This window comes from Microtus pennsylvanicus, chromosome 11, assembly GCF_037038515.1.
Source record: "Microtus pennsylvanicus isolate mMicPen1 chromosome 11, mMicPen1.hap1, whole genome shotgun sequence".
Taxonomy (NCBI): domain Eukaryota; kingdom Metazoa; phylum Chordata; class Mammalia; order Rodentia; family Cricetidae; genus Microtus; species Microtus pennsylvanicus.
This window is the reverse complement of record NC_134589.1, coordinates 100,864,670-100,879,062: the sequence shown is the minus strand read 5'-3', so window position 1 is coordinate 100,879,062 and position 14,393 is coordinate 100,864,670. Positions and strand designations below refer to the sequence as shown.

The 14,393-nt window shown below is 43.0% G+C and overlaps 1 protein-coding gene across 1 annotated transcript in view; it reads left to right on the top strand.

Moving 5' to 3' along the window:
* Cpped1 (calcineurin like phosphoesterase domain containing 1) overlaps positions 1-14,393 on the top strand; it is a 142,895-nt gene that overhangs the window by 18,779 nt on the left and 109,723 nt on the right. The window contains exon 2 of the mRNA XM_075942060.1: positions 4,095-4,313. Coding sequence (XP_075798175.1) covers positions 4,095-4,313 — 219 coding nt within the window. The remainder of the gene's footprint in view (positions 1-4,094; positions 4,314-14,393) is intronic.

Here is a 14,393-nt window from a genome sequence, read left to right as displayed (position 1 = left end):
GATTCAACTGACTAGGCCCCACCTCCTGCTGATGTTGCTGGCCCTGAGCAGGACAGAGAGCTCAGATACCTCTCTTTACCTTGCATGACTTTTAAGGTTGCCAGCACTCCTCCCTCCTCCCTCCTCCCTCCTCCCTCCAGCCTCCTTTCCAGGCAGTTCTCCTTAATTAGATTTGTCAGGCATTTACCTCTAAGAGGACAGTCTCTCAGGAAAAGTTAGGGGGACATGGGGTCTCTCGGCATGTGTTTTTCAGTAGTGACAAAAGCTCTATAAATCAACTCATTCAGGGATGTCTTAGATTAGCTAATTGCCGGGACTTGGACTACTCTGACAGTGCTTCCAGAGCGTCTTGAGGAGCTGGGGTGGGAAGCAGACAGTAGCTTTGCCCTGGAAAGGATGCCACACAGGTCATATATCCTGGGGTCAGCCTGAACTTTGGAATTCAGTTTCATCCTGTAAAAAGCTGACCCCTGAGAGATGAAGGAGATGGGCACTCAGAACAGTCCCCCTTCCAGGACAACAGTTGTCTAGTTGCTTTAATTCAGTCTGATCTTTATATGTCTTCAAATTTACTTTTACAGTGATGCGTGTGTGCTGTGGGACAATGATCTTGTACCCTGTAAAGATTTATCAGTAGTATTGCTTTAATAAAATGTAGATTGGCCAGTAGCCAGACAGGAAGTAGAGGCAGGGGACAAGAACAGGAGAATTCTGGGAAGAGGAAAAACAGTCTGCAGTAGACACAGAGGAAGCCAGACAGACGAAGCAAGATGAGAACACCTCACTGATAAAAAGTACCAAGCCATGTGGCTAACACAGACAAGAATAATGGACTAATTTAAGATATAAGAATTAGTTAATAAGAAACCTGAGCTAATAGGCCAACCAGTTTATAATTAATGTAGACCTCTGTGTGTTTCTTTGGGACTGAATGGCTGCGGGACCTGGTAGGATAGAGATCTCAGGCAACGTGTGTGTATGTGTGTATTTGTGTGTGTGTGTATGTGTGTATTTGTGTGTGTATATATGCGTGTGTGTATGTGTGTATTTGTGTGTGTGTTTGCGTGTGTGTATGTGTGTGTTTGTGTGTATTTGTGTGTGTGTGTGTGTAGGCATCTGTATGTCAACTGTGTTATTGGACGCTAGAGGACAATGTTTGGGAGTTCATTCTCTTTCACTGGAGGGAAAGGTATGGAATTCATGTTATCAGGATTCTCTTGCCATCTCCTTTTAAAATACAAACACCTACCATGTAGTCCAGGGTGGCTTCCTGCTCCAGTTCTTTCTGGTTCCATCCCTAGTAGCTGGGTGTGCAGACATGCGTCACCATGCTGTCGGACTGTTCAGCATGATTCACATTAAGATGATACTAATGACCATCAGCCCCCGAGAAAACCCTTAAAGGATACCTTGCAGTGCAGGATCCTGAGCCAACAGCTGCCTGATGAGGTTGCTACAGTAGCTGGGTATCGAACATGCATGAGAATGTCTTGAAAGCTTTGACTACGAAGGCTGATTAACTGTCTAGTCACTGACATGGACAGTTTGCAATAGTGCAAGTACAGATCCAAATTTTCTTGGGTCGTCTTTAGCCCACTTAGGAGTCATTTATTGCCTTTCTGTGTATTTGACCTAATATCTTTGTGGCCATTAGTTAAATCATTTGGAATGTACACAACAGCTTCTAGTAGTGAACAGGCTTAGAATGCCATCACCTACCTGATGTCTCCACCAACATATCTGAAGAATGTTTTGATTTATGATTTCCTGTGTTCTTTTATTTAAAAGCTTCATGAAATTGTTTCCATGTTGGAAATAGAATCTGGAGTCACTTGAATCTGTTTTTTGGGGCAAGGTCACATGGTCTCATATTTGGCTCCAGAATAAACTCTTTTCTCCCCTTTGAGGTGAAAGCTGTATTTTTGAATCAACAAGTCGAATCTATTTATTTTGTACTTCTTCATCATAAAATTGACACTCTAAGTTTTTACTAAGTAAATATGGAATGAAAGATTTATCTTAATAGATCCAAGGACTATTGACTTTTTGAGGCTCTTGGCTATTTGTCATGGGAAACCACTTATTAAAATGTTTGCTGCAGGAAACTTTCTAAACTGTGTCAGCAGGTTGATTTACTCTGTGACCTTGGGTGCCACTTACTTCCCGGATCTGCTTCTGTTTAATTTATATGTTTTAAATAGTTCTGCAAAGGACCTCAGAAATCAGAACATAGCTAAAGGCGATCAATGGCATACAGAGGTTACTACTGAAATAATAGGAAAATGTTACCAACAGTTAACTTTAAAAACACAAAGCATCTAGTAGGGTTCTTGTTGTTTCTTTTTCGTTTTTTATGAAGCGTATTCAGCTCTTCAGGAAGAGTTTCTCTCCCTTCACCATTGTCTCCAGCTTGATTTGTAGTTATCTATTGCCACCAACAAATTATCTGGCAACTCGGCAGTGTGAAGCAGCAAGCCTGCATTGTTACAGAGTCCCCTATAGGGGTCTGGGTACATTTGCTGGGTTCTGCTGCCACTAAGGCTCCACTTAAGGCACTGTTCTTACCCAAAAGCTCAGCAAGGGACATCCTCTTCCTGGTCCATGCACATGGCCATTGACAGGATGCAGTTCTTTCTGGGATCTTGGCCAGACTCTTCCGTCTGTTCCTTGCCTAGTTTGCCACCCCATAGGACAATTTACTATATGACAGCTTTGTTTAGTTTTCTCCTAAGACAAAATCATTCTATGTAGCCCCTGGCTGACCTGGAATGTGTCTCCGCCTTCTGATCACTGGGATTAAAAGCCTGTGCCAGTGTACCCACCTTGATATGACAGCTTTTGACTAGGGAGCAGGGAAAGCAGAGGAAGAAGATCACGGTCTTCTTCCAGCCTGTACTGAAGGGACATTGTTGACTATGTTCTGTTTATTGGGAGCAGGTATATCCCATACTCAAGGTTACAAAGGCTGAAAATACTATTGGGTAGTACCTTTAGGGACTGTCTTGGTCTTTCTATCACACACAGCAAGGACTGAATGAAAAGGAGTCAAATTCTTCAGTAGAGCTTGCTCTCTGCCCTGAACAGTGAGGTGCACACCAGAGTCCCTGCCAGTCCTTGCCTGCAATTAGATCAGGTTGGTTGTGGATGGACTTAAAGGCCATGATAGCTCAAGGATCAGGTACCCTTTGTTCTGCACATTTGGTGACTTTATAACGTGTTATATTCTTGAAATTTGCCAACACTAGATGCTAGCTTTTCTCACAAGCCCCGTATAAAAGTTGAAATGATAGCTATGTTAATTTGTTTGGCTGTGGTAATTATTTCACCATTTGTATATGTGTAACAACACAACAGTGTGTGTGTGGGGGGGTCTTTTGGTTTATTTTTTTATATAGTTTTGGTTCTACTTCATTTAAACTGAAAGAAATAGAATTCCCATGTTCACTTTCACAGTGTGCTGTCACCAAGTTCACAATGCCTTTGAATTTTTAGTATTGACTTTTTTTTTTCTTTTCTTTTTCCCTTTTCATATTGATCCACTCATTCCAAGATTTCAAGACTTTGTTCCTGGCGCTGCATCTCCCACCAGATAGCCAGAACTTTGAATGCCAAGTTTTATAATTAAAATTCTGTTGCATTCCCCCAAAACAGCACAAATGGTGCCATTAAGCCTGGAAGAAAAGAGTCGTAAGCACTTTACCTGGTAATTTAAATATAACATTCTGGCAGCGTTGGTTTGGGGTATTTTTAATTCCAATTAGAACACTATTACTGAACATTAATGTCTTCTGCACTGTGCCCCATTGTGGTCTCTGGTTCATTTTTGATGTCTAGCTTTTAGACAAACAGCTTGGGGACAGGGCTGGAGCAGCGCCTGTGGTTTCCTGCGGCCGTTGGGAATCACCAGCTCTCCGGTGTAATTAGTATAAATCAAAATCCTCCAGACAGTGACAGGAAAGCAGTGTGTTTGCAGAGCATCTTATCCAAATGGCCGACCTAATTTAAGAAAAGTATTGTTTCCACTTGCATGGTAACCTGGATGCCTTCACTGACCGATTTTCTTTCATCCCTCCCCCACCTTTTTTTTTTCTTAGAAAAGGAAAGGGAATGGAAAGGCCCATTCTACTTCATCCAAGGTGCAGACCCGCAGTTTGGGCTGATGAAGGCCTGGTCCAGTGGGGATTGTGACAGTGGTGGTGATGAATGGGAGCAGGAGATCCGTCTCACTAAGCAAGCTGTTGAGGCTATCAACAAGCTGAACCCCAAACCCAAATTCTTTGTTCTTTGTGGCGACCTCATCCACGCCATGCCAGGTAAGCCTTGCGTTGTCATGGGTGATCTTTTCTTCTTCAGCTAACCCTGACAGGTTATAGGCAGGAAAGGGAGATTTTCCTCCGGAGACAGCTCTGCCTGGTATTGTTCTTATTCTTCAAGGTGGTTCTGGTGTCATCGAATATCAGAAAATGTGTGCTCACTTTCTGTTTAGAACTTGGCGAAGTTAATCACAATTCTGATGATCCAAACTTAATAGGAAACCCACTCCCTCTCTGTCTCCTTGCTACATTTCCAAGGACAAACATGACTTCCAAACACTGGAATTTTAACTCTGCTCTGTCATTGGAGCCCATAAGACTATCTATACAGTGACTGCACAGCTGAGAGGCCAGTTGACCAGTCCACAGGAAATGTACACATCCACATGGAGAACCCATTTCAGCACAGCTGCAGGAGCACTTGCCTTTCGGAAAAGTCACTGTCAAATCTGTAAAAACCTTGTGAAACCATGATTCATTCTTCCCTTTGAAATGGGATTTGTTCTCAAAATGCCTCAGCAGCAGCGTGGAATTCATTCTCTAACACCAGAGGCTGGCGGCCTTAGAGTGAAAACGTTCACTCTTTGTTCTAGCAGTCACTTTTACGTAGAGACAATCCCCCTCCACACACACACACACACACACACACACACACACACACGAATAGGAAGTCCTTACCTGACAGACAGGTCTGGCTGTGAGTGAAGTCCAGATTCAGGGACTTTTAGTAGCTTTATGTAATTGTTTGGAATGTCAGGTATTTCCCCTCGGATGCTGGCTCTTTCCTGGGTGGTGTCACCTGTTCTGGTGTGCTGCTTTGTCAGGTTGTACCTGCTCTTTTTGTGGTTCTAAATGTGATTATCTTTGCCTGTGGCATTTCCCAAGGATGTCTGTAAAAACTAGAGACTGGGTGGGGATTGCCACCTTTTCCTTCTTCTCCTCGCTGCTTCTTTGCCCCAACGAATAAAGAATATGTAGAGGTTTACCCTCAGATCAATTAGCCAGGTTTTCAAATGCTATGGCAAATCTTAGCTGGACCCTGTTGGGGTGCTGAGGCTGGCACTCAAGGCCCCCAATAATCTGTAACTGTAATCTGGTCCCTTCTTTAGTTGTCTTTATTTTTCAATTTTTGTTTTCTCTGTATGGCTGTTTTGCCTTCATGTGTGTATGTGCAGTGTATGCACAAACCAGAAGAGACATCAGATCCTCTCAGATTGGAGTTCCAGATTCTTGTGAGCTACCATGGGGGTGCTAGGAATTGAACCCAGGTCCTTTTCAAGAGCAGCAAGAGCTCTTAACCACAGAACCATTTCTCTAACCCGACTTCCTTTGCTTTTTACACTCTTATTTCTCCCACAGTGGCTCAGAGGTTGTTATCTGAGTTTGATCTCTCTCTCCATCTCTCAGCTGTGCTTTCCACTTGACTAGCTCTATAGGGAGTTCTAGGTTTATAGAAATCACAACACAAACAAAGTGACCTGTTTTGGATAGTCCAGTCAGAGTCACAGACCACATTCACCTGACTCGCATGGGCCCAAAGCTAAACTGTGATGTGAGTTCCACGACAGCCATGCTGTCTGGAGAATGGGATAGTTCCCTGAAGAAAAGTGAGATGCTGGCCCTCAAGCGTTTCTGCTTTGACCATGCTTTGCTCCCTGGAGGAGAAGGGGAGGGCAGGAGGGAAGAGAAGGGAGCAAGTGAGAAGGGCTCAGGAGGAAAAAGTGTTTGGACATTTCTGGAACTCTCTTCCTTCTCTCAGACACCCTCACTCAATATCCTTTTGTCTCAGAAAGACCCTCAATCCAGTGATCAAATGTAAGCAAGGAGAAGGTGGCCCTTCCCATCAGAGAGGCAGAGCGAGCTTCCATGGCTGCTTCCCCTTCCCTGCTCCCATATCTGCTTACTATAGCAGAAGTGACTTAGAGACCAGGTAGCAGTCATGAGCAGTATCTGGGAACATCTGCACTTGTCTAACTCTACTTGTCTTAACTGCTCCAGAAGCCGAGACACTTTGCAAATAGCAGGGCACCTTCCAGGTATCGCTCTCCAGCTCCTGCTGTGACTGCCTGTGCACCCGAACTCAACCCAGAGCGAAGATGCACTAGGAAAGTGGCAGCTGGAACGGTTTTCTTTAACATTCATGGCGAACAACAAGCAGGAAATATTCTCAAGAGTGTCTTTGTCTCTGGTCGCTGGTGTCTTACACAAAGTCATGCGTGTGGCCATGGCTCCTCATCTGTCCTGGATTGGACCTGTAAAAACAGTGACAGGAAGAGGGAACGGAAGACAGTCATCTCAGAACCAGGAGCCTGGGCCGCCAGCTCACTGCCCCTTTGTGATGAAGTAGGTGGGAGGAGACAGTCCCTTCACCTCAGGCTCTCAGTTTTTGAGTCAAGAAACCACAGAAACAGCAAGAATGCAAACCCCAACATGGCCTGGGGCTACAAAGTAGTAAGAAAGCAGAGCTGAGTGATGGAGAGACCCAGATCCCATAACAAGTTCAGAGTCCCTGGATCCAGACACGTGGAATGGGGCCAGCACCACCCTCCCTGTACAACAGAGGTGACCGTCTGGGCAGCTCTACACAGTCCTTTGTTTTAAAGTGAAGTTAAGTACTACCTGCTTATTGACCATTTGTGACGACATAAAGGTTCGCGGGTGTTAAGATACTACAATGTGGAGACAGCTATAGGCTTAGCTTCTGCCATAGTAAGGCAAACAAGGGGATGGCTTCACCAACCCAGCACATCATCACTGTTGCCAAATGTCTTCAGGGTGATAGGGCCCCATGTGCCATCAGCTTGGCCCACATGGTGGGCAAAGATCTGGTTCTGTTGACCCTTGAACATAGATACAAAATTAACATCTTTCTGTGCAGTGGCTTCAGGATATCATGAGGCTGCCTGGAATTATATAACATGTTCTCGTGGATGTTTACCAGCTTTTTCTGAATTATGTTAATATATTCAATCACATTTCAAAATCAGATGTAAAATAAAAGCTTTTCTTGCAATTACAATGCTTCTTAAATAGAATACAGTGAACACAAATAAATGAAAAGATAACATTTTTATGATCAGTCTTAACCATTGGTCAGAAGATCTTAACATGTGAGCCCATAACCTTCTGCACACACTTTATATCCAAGGTGACTGGATCAGAACTCACAACCTCTGAAGATCTGCGCTGTGCTCAGGGGTTTTAGCTGAGCCAGACAGAGGACTGTTTTGAATATTTTGTCAGAAATTAAATAGAATGTTTTAAAGCTAGTTACAGTTTTTTAAATATGCAGGAAGTTTCTTCCCTCACTTAACACGTACACCAGGGCTGCCTAGAAAAGTAATTATTTACTTTGACTGCTTAGCACATTTTTAATGACCAAATGCATATATTAATAAGCAGATAAAATCAGGAGGCATGCTTTTAATTCTACTATAAATAGTATCTTGGGTCAAGTAGATATTAACTCAAAATGAAGCAAAACAACTTTCCAAATAATGACTTTTTTTAGTGAAAATAATACCCTTTTCCATTGTAACTCTCCATTGTAACATTCATTCATCCACAACTATTCCCTGGGTGAAGAATGTCAATGACAGCATGGTCACTGTGGGCCTAACAATGGAAATGAGAAAACAAGGCCTGTGGCCGCTGAGAGTTAACAGGAAACCGATGCATAGGTGGTGGGAGGAGTCATTGTGCTAAGGCTCCAGCTTGGTTTTGGTCTTCATTTTACAGGTTCTCTTATGATTTTTTAAGTGGTTTTTTATTTTCTAATATAACTTCTCTGTGAGATTAGCCACATTAAAAGTGGCAAATTAAGATCTTGTACATGTTACTGAGACCATCGATTTCCAGCCCTTCAGCTCTCAAGCCCAGGGTGACTTTTCTCGGCCCTGCTGACACTGAGTCATCGACCCACTGACAGTGTCCCCAGGAGCCTCGTTAGAATCCAGCAGTTCTGAGCGGATGAGCAATTGGAATGTGATGATATAATTATGAACAAGAGATTGCAGCGAGCCTCGTGTGTGCTACTGACACACACGTGCATGCCCGTGTATTTGCATTGCTGTAACTCCATGAAATGGGTAACATAGGTTGATTCTTCACTTATATAAAATGTCTTGGAAGAGTTGTATGTTAGTGCTGCCCAAGTGACTGCGGCATGCTTAAGTTTCTTGTGAGCGTCAGCCTCAGGAGCTTCTGCTCTGTAAAGGGAGGCAAGCCCGTGCTCAAATCACTCATCCGAGCAGCTGAAGCAGGGCATGCTCACTCGGACGGGTCTGGAAGCACAAAAGCACAGCCTGAGTCTGCAGGGCTGTGCTCCTGGGAAGCCTCTCCCATCCAAAAGCTGCGTGATTTCTTACCTTCTTGTGCATCTTCAAAGCCTGTGATCTTTTGTCTTTTCTCCGGCCTCTGCTTCAGCCTCTGGAATTCTCCTTCTCCACCTGACTGGCCTCCTCTATCCCTCTGATACAGATTTGGATGATGACACTGGGCGTGCCTGATAACCTAGAGTAGTCTCTCCATCTGCAGAGTCTCCTCTGCCGTGTAAGATGAGGTACTTACAAGTACTGTGAGTCAGTGTGCCGGCATCTCAGAAAGGGCTTCATTCAGGCCACCACAGATGACTTGTGATGAGTGAAATTCAGGGTGTGTGACCGGCCAGTGTCGGTACCGCCAGCTCACCTGCTCTCAATAGCAATGCAAAACGGATTCAAGAGTTAGACTATTTCCATTTTTGCTGGCAGGGTAACTGGCTCTGAGCAAGGAAGTACCTTCTCCCTAGGCCTCATAGCCTAAATGTGGTGGACTCGCTCCCTTTCCAGACCTTTTACACTTTGATGGTAGTGCTACTATAAAAATGTGGCCCAGGAAATGACTGGAGCCCATTGAAATGGAGGACCTCTGCCCCAGGTATATCCATCAGGCATTTATGAAGTCACGAGATGAATCTGACCCACAGTAAGGCTTGAGATGTGTGTGCTTACACCAGACTAGGACGCATAGGCCCAGTGTGTTCTGTTTTTCATATATTATATACAATACCTATGCACCTTCCAGGAGCCAGTGAGAATTTCCTTCAAATGTTAATAATGATGGTATTTTTAAGCAAGAGAACTGCCACTCCTTTATCCGTTTGCTCAGGTTTCCGAAGAAATGCTTGGAAGTGTGTAGGTTTTGTTTTTCTTCTTAAATACTCTGAGTAACTAAAGCAGGATGCTCTCCTATAGAAACGCCCACAGCAGCACGTTGGCAAAGTGCCTTGGAGAGCAAGCGCACCCATTTTCTTTAGCTGAAGGTGTGTGTGGATAGTCAGGACTAAGCTTCTTATTTGGATCATGGACTTGCACAGAACTCTATCTATCATTCCAACACTTAGGAGACTCTGAAAATTAAGACTTTTCCTTGTATTTAAAATTATTTGATATAACAAAACTGCCCTGAATTGACTGTTCCTTGTCTTTATCTAATGAAATACTTGCACATTTGTTGGTAGAAAATTCCCGGGCTGTGGTTCTCAAAATCTTGCTTGGTTACTACATAGTCTGTCCTCTCTATTCCCTTCTAAAGTTTGTAAAACTACACTTTTATTTTTTTTATTTTTTTTGTTTTTTTAAATTTATTTATTTATTGGAGATTTCTGTCTCTTCCCCGCCACTGCCTCCCATTTCCCTCCCCCTCTCCCAATCAACTCCCCCTCTCTCATCAGCCCTAAGAGCAGTCAGGGTTCCCTGCCCTGTGGGGAGTCCAAGGACCTCCCATCTCCTTCCAGGTCTAGTAAAGTAAGCATCCAAACTGCCTAGGCTCCCACAAAGCCAGTACGTGCAGTAGGATCAAAACCCAGTGCCATGGTTCTTGACTTCTCAGCAGTCCTCATTGTCCACTATGTTCAGTGAGTCCGGTTTTATCCCAGACTTTTTCAGACCCAGGCCAGCTGGCCTTGGTGAGTGCCCAAAAGAACATCCCCATTGTCTCAGTGTGTGTACTGAAATAGGAGAGACGGGGCTGTGTCCCGCCACCCAGCTGCCCACACGGCTAGCTTTATACCCGAAATAATTACACAGAAACTGTATTCTTTTAAGCACTGCTTGACCCATTAGTTTCAGCCTCTTATTGGCCAGCTCTTATATATCGATCTAACCCATTTCTACCAGGGAAGATCTTAACCTGCATCTGTCTGGAGTGGGAGAATCATGGCGACTCCTTGACTCAGCTTCTTTCACCCAGCATTCTGTTCTGTTTACTCTGCCTACCTAATTTTATGTCCTATTAAAGGGCCAAGGCAGTCTCTTTATTTAACCAATGAAATTTATACAAGCCAGAAGACTATCCCCCATCATTTCCCCTTTTTCTGTTTAAACAAAAAAGAAAGGCTTTCACTTTAATATAGTAAGATTACATATAACAAAACAGTTATCAAGCAAGGATTACAGTTACAATATTTATATCTACTTTATCTTTTATCATAACTAAGGAAAGCTATAACTATAAGTAACCATTCTTTAACTCCATCAAAGACTCCAGAAGGATATAATATTACCTAAGCAAACAAGAAATCCAAAGATCTAGAAATGACAGAGACATCTCGTTGCCTGTACAGTCATCCAAAGTTCCTCTGTACCATTGGGGCATCCATCTTCAGCCTTCAGGCCTATAGTATCCAGCAGACATTTCCATGAAGCAGGAAATTTCAAAGACAGTTCAGTCATTTTCTGCTGTGTCCTGCAGAATGTTTTGTAGACTCTTTTATAGATCAGGAACCCCGAAAGATCATCTCACCTTTGGGCAAGTTTAGCCGTCCTCTCTCCGCAGGTTCTCTGTGTCCAGTTTATGCAACAGTTTAGGCAAGAGCAGTTTCTTGCCCAAATGGCTATCAAACTCCATAAGGATCCTCTTCGATGCCCATCTTCCTCTTGAAGTAGATTGGTGCCACCAGGAGCAGACATGTCTCATTGTCATGAAAAGTCCTAAGTTATTAAAATATTTTAAATGCCATAGTCTGCAGCCTTTTAGAGATATGAAGAATTCCTATCTGAAATATATCTCTATATATTTAGAAAATCTAAGTAACATGACTACAAGCTTTACTATTATTGATGATTATCCATTAACAACCTATATTTCTTAATTATACAGTACATTTTTAAATGAACTACACAATCACAATACGTTAATCAAGATCAAGAAATACATATACATATAACAAAATTGACCTTAAAATCCATACCAATGGGGCTGGAGAGGTGGCTCAGCGGTTAAGAGCGTTGCCTGCTCTTCCAAAGGTCCTGAGTTCAATTCCCAGCAACCACATGGTGGCTTACAACCATCTGTAATGAGGTCTGGTACCCACTTCTGGCCTTCAGGCATACACGCCAACAGAGTATTGTATACATAATAAATAAATATTTAAAAAAAAAATCCATACCAATGCAAATTATTCATACCTATATCATTTCCCCCTTTAAATATAAAAGAACATTTATAAACAATATTTAGGGAACATGGGCGCAGTTTTTTTCTCTCCAAACTGCTTCCTGCTGAATGGGGGCGCTGTTATTCAGGTCTTTTATGGGATAACCTGTCTGCTAGGCTTAGCTCAGTTGGCAGTTGAGTGAAGTAATTTTTTGAGGGTGTTCACAGCAACTTTTCGGGAGGTCGTGGTCTATCATACCATATTGGGATAGAATGAATCCACAGGGTCTGGTCCTCTGTGAAAACAAAAGAAGACCCTCTCCAAAGAATCATATATTAGACCCAAATTTTGAAATCGTAATACCCTTATATCCATTCTGGTTTAGCTTGGCAGCCCATGTAATGAAATGTTTCTCTGTACTTAGCTCCTTCACAGTCAAAAATTTTAAAGAAAACACGATGTACATAATCCAGACTCTGTGAATTTTCCATTTTTACGTGGCTTATTTTTCTTTATTTCTTTTAATCTCTTAACTATCTGTACTCTGTCTCTTCCTATCCAAGAGCACTTTGTTTTGTGCCTTTAAATCACTAAGCGCTTAAGAATCTAAGCTGTGACAATTTCTAGGTCAAAAACAGGTACTGCCTGCTTGTCCCACCCAGTTCAACATGGCGGAGCCACTCATGCCTCTGATCCTTGCACATTGCACCAGTAGCGTGGTGGAGTTGCTTGTGCCTCTGAGCCACAGCACATAATGACTTTTTTTTAGGCACACAGCGAGTCTAGTTGCCATCAAACAAATTGTAGCACTTTACTCCAAATGTTCCATTTAAAAGCTCTGTCTCCCGCAGGAGCCAGACAGAGATTGCGATGGTGGCACAGCCCAGAAAGCCAGCATTTTAAAACAGCCAGTATTTTTTTTTGCTGCTGAGTCAGGACAATTTCTTTGCGGCAAGCCACCCAGAAACAGCAAAAAGCTGTCTTAAATTTTCTCTCTGTCCTTTTTAAGCCATCTCAGGTTTTTAAGTGGATTTAGCCCCACGTTGGGCACCACTCTGTTGAAATAGGAGTGGCGGGGCTGTGTCCAGCAACCCAGCTGCCCACACGGCTAGCTTTATACCTGAAATAATTACACAGAAACTGTATTCTTTTAAGCACTGCTTGGCCCATTAGTTCCAGCCTCTTATTGGCTAGCTCTTATATATCGATCTAACCCATTTCTAATAATCTGTGTAGCCCCACAAGCTGGCTTACCAGGGAAGACCTTAACCTGCATCTGTCTGGAGTGGGAGAATCATGGCGACTCCTTGACTCAGCTTCTTTCACCCAGCATTCTGTTCTGTTTACTCTGCCTACCTAATTTTATGTCCTATTAAAGGGAAGGCAGTCTCTTTATTTAACCAGTGAAATTAATACAAGCCAGAAGACTCTCCCCCATCATGTGTGGGTGTACCCCTCATGTCCCTGAGTTCCTTACTCGTGCTCTCTCTCCTGCAGCTCCTGATTTGGACCTTGGGAGTGTAGTCTGGTGCTCCAATGTGGGACTCTGTCTCTGTCTCATTTCATCACCTGCTGGAGGTTAATATACATGTTTTTCTTTGGGTTCACCTTCTTATTTAGCTTCTCTAGGATCACGAATTATAGGCTCAGTGTCCTTTATTTATGGCTAGAAACCAAATATGAGTGAGTACATCCCATGTTCCTCTTTTTGCATCTGGCTTACCTCACTCAGGATAGTGTTTTCTATTTCCATCCATTTGCATGCAAAATTCAAGAAGTCATTGATTTTACTGCTGAATAGTACTCTAATATGTATATATTCCATACTTTCTTCATCCATTCTTCCATTGAAGGGCATCTAGGTTGTTTCCAGGTTCTGGCTATTACAAACAATGCTGCTATGAACATAGTTGAGCATATACTTTTGTTGTATGATAGGGCATCTCTTGGGTATATTCCCAAGAGTGGTATTGCTGAGTCTAGGGGTAGGTTGATCCCGAATTTCCTGAGAAACCGCCACACTGCTTTCCAAAGTGGTTGCACAAGTTTGCATTCCCACCAGCAATGGATGAATGTACCCCTTTCTCCACAACCTCTCCAGCAAAGGCTATCATTGGTGTTTTTGATTTTAGCCATTCTGACAGGTGTAAGATGGTATCTTAAAATTGTCTTGATTTGCATTTCCCTGATCACTAAGGAAGTTGAGCATGAGCTTAAGTGTCTTTTGGCCATTTGAACTTCTTCTGTTGAGAATTCTCTGTTCAGCTCATTGCCCCATTTTATAATTGGGTTGATTAGCCTTTTACGGTCTAGTTTCTTGAGTTCTTTATATATTTTGGAGATCAGACCTTTGTAGGTTGTGGGGTTGGTGAAGATCTCCCAGTCAGTGGGTTGCCTTTCTGACTTAGTGACAGTGTCCTTAGCTTTACAGAAACTTCTCAGTCTCAGGAGATCCCATTTATTCAATGATGCCCTTAATGTCTGTGCTGCTGGGGTTATACGTAGGAAGTGGTCTCCTGTGCCCATGTGTTGTAGAGTACTTCCCACTTGCTCTTCTATCAGGTTCACGGTGTTCGGACTGATATTGAGGTCTTTAATCCATTTGGACTTGAGTTTTGTGCATGGTGATAGAGATGGATCTATTTTTATTCTTCTACAGATTG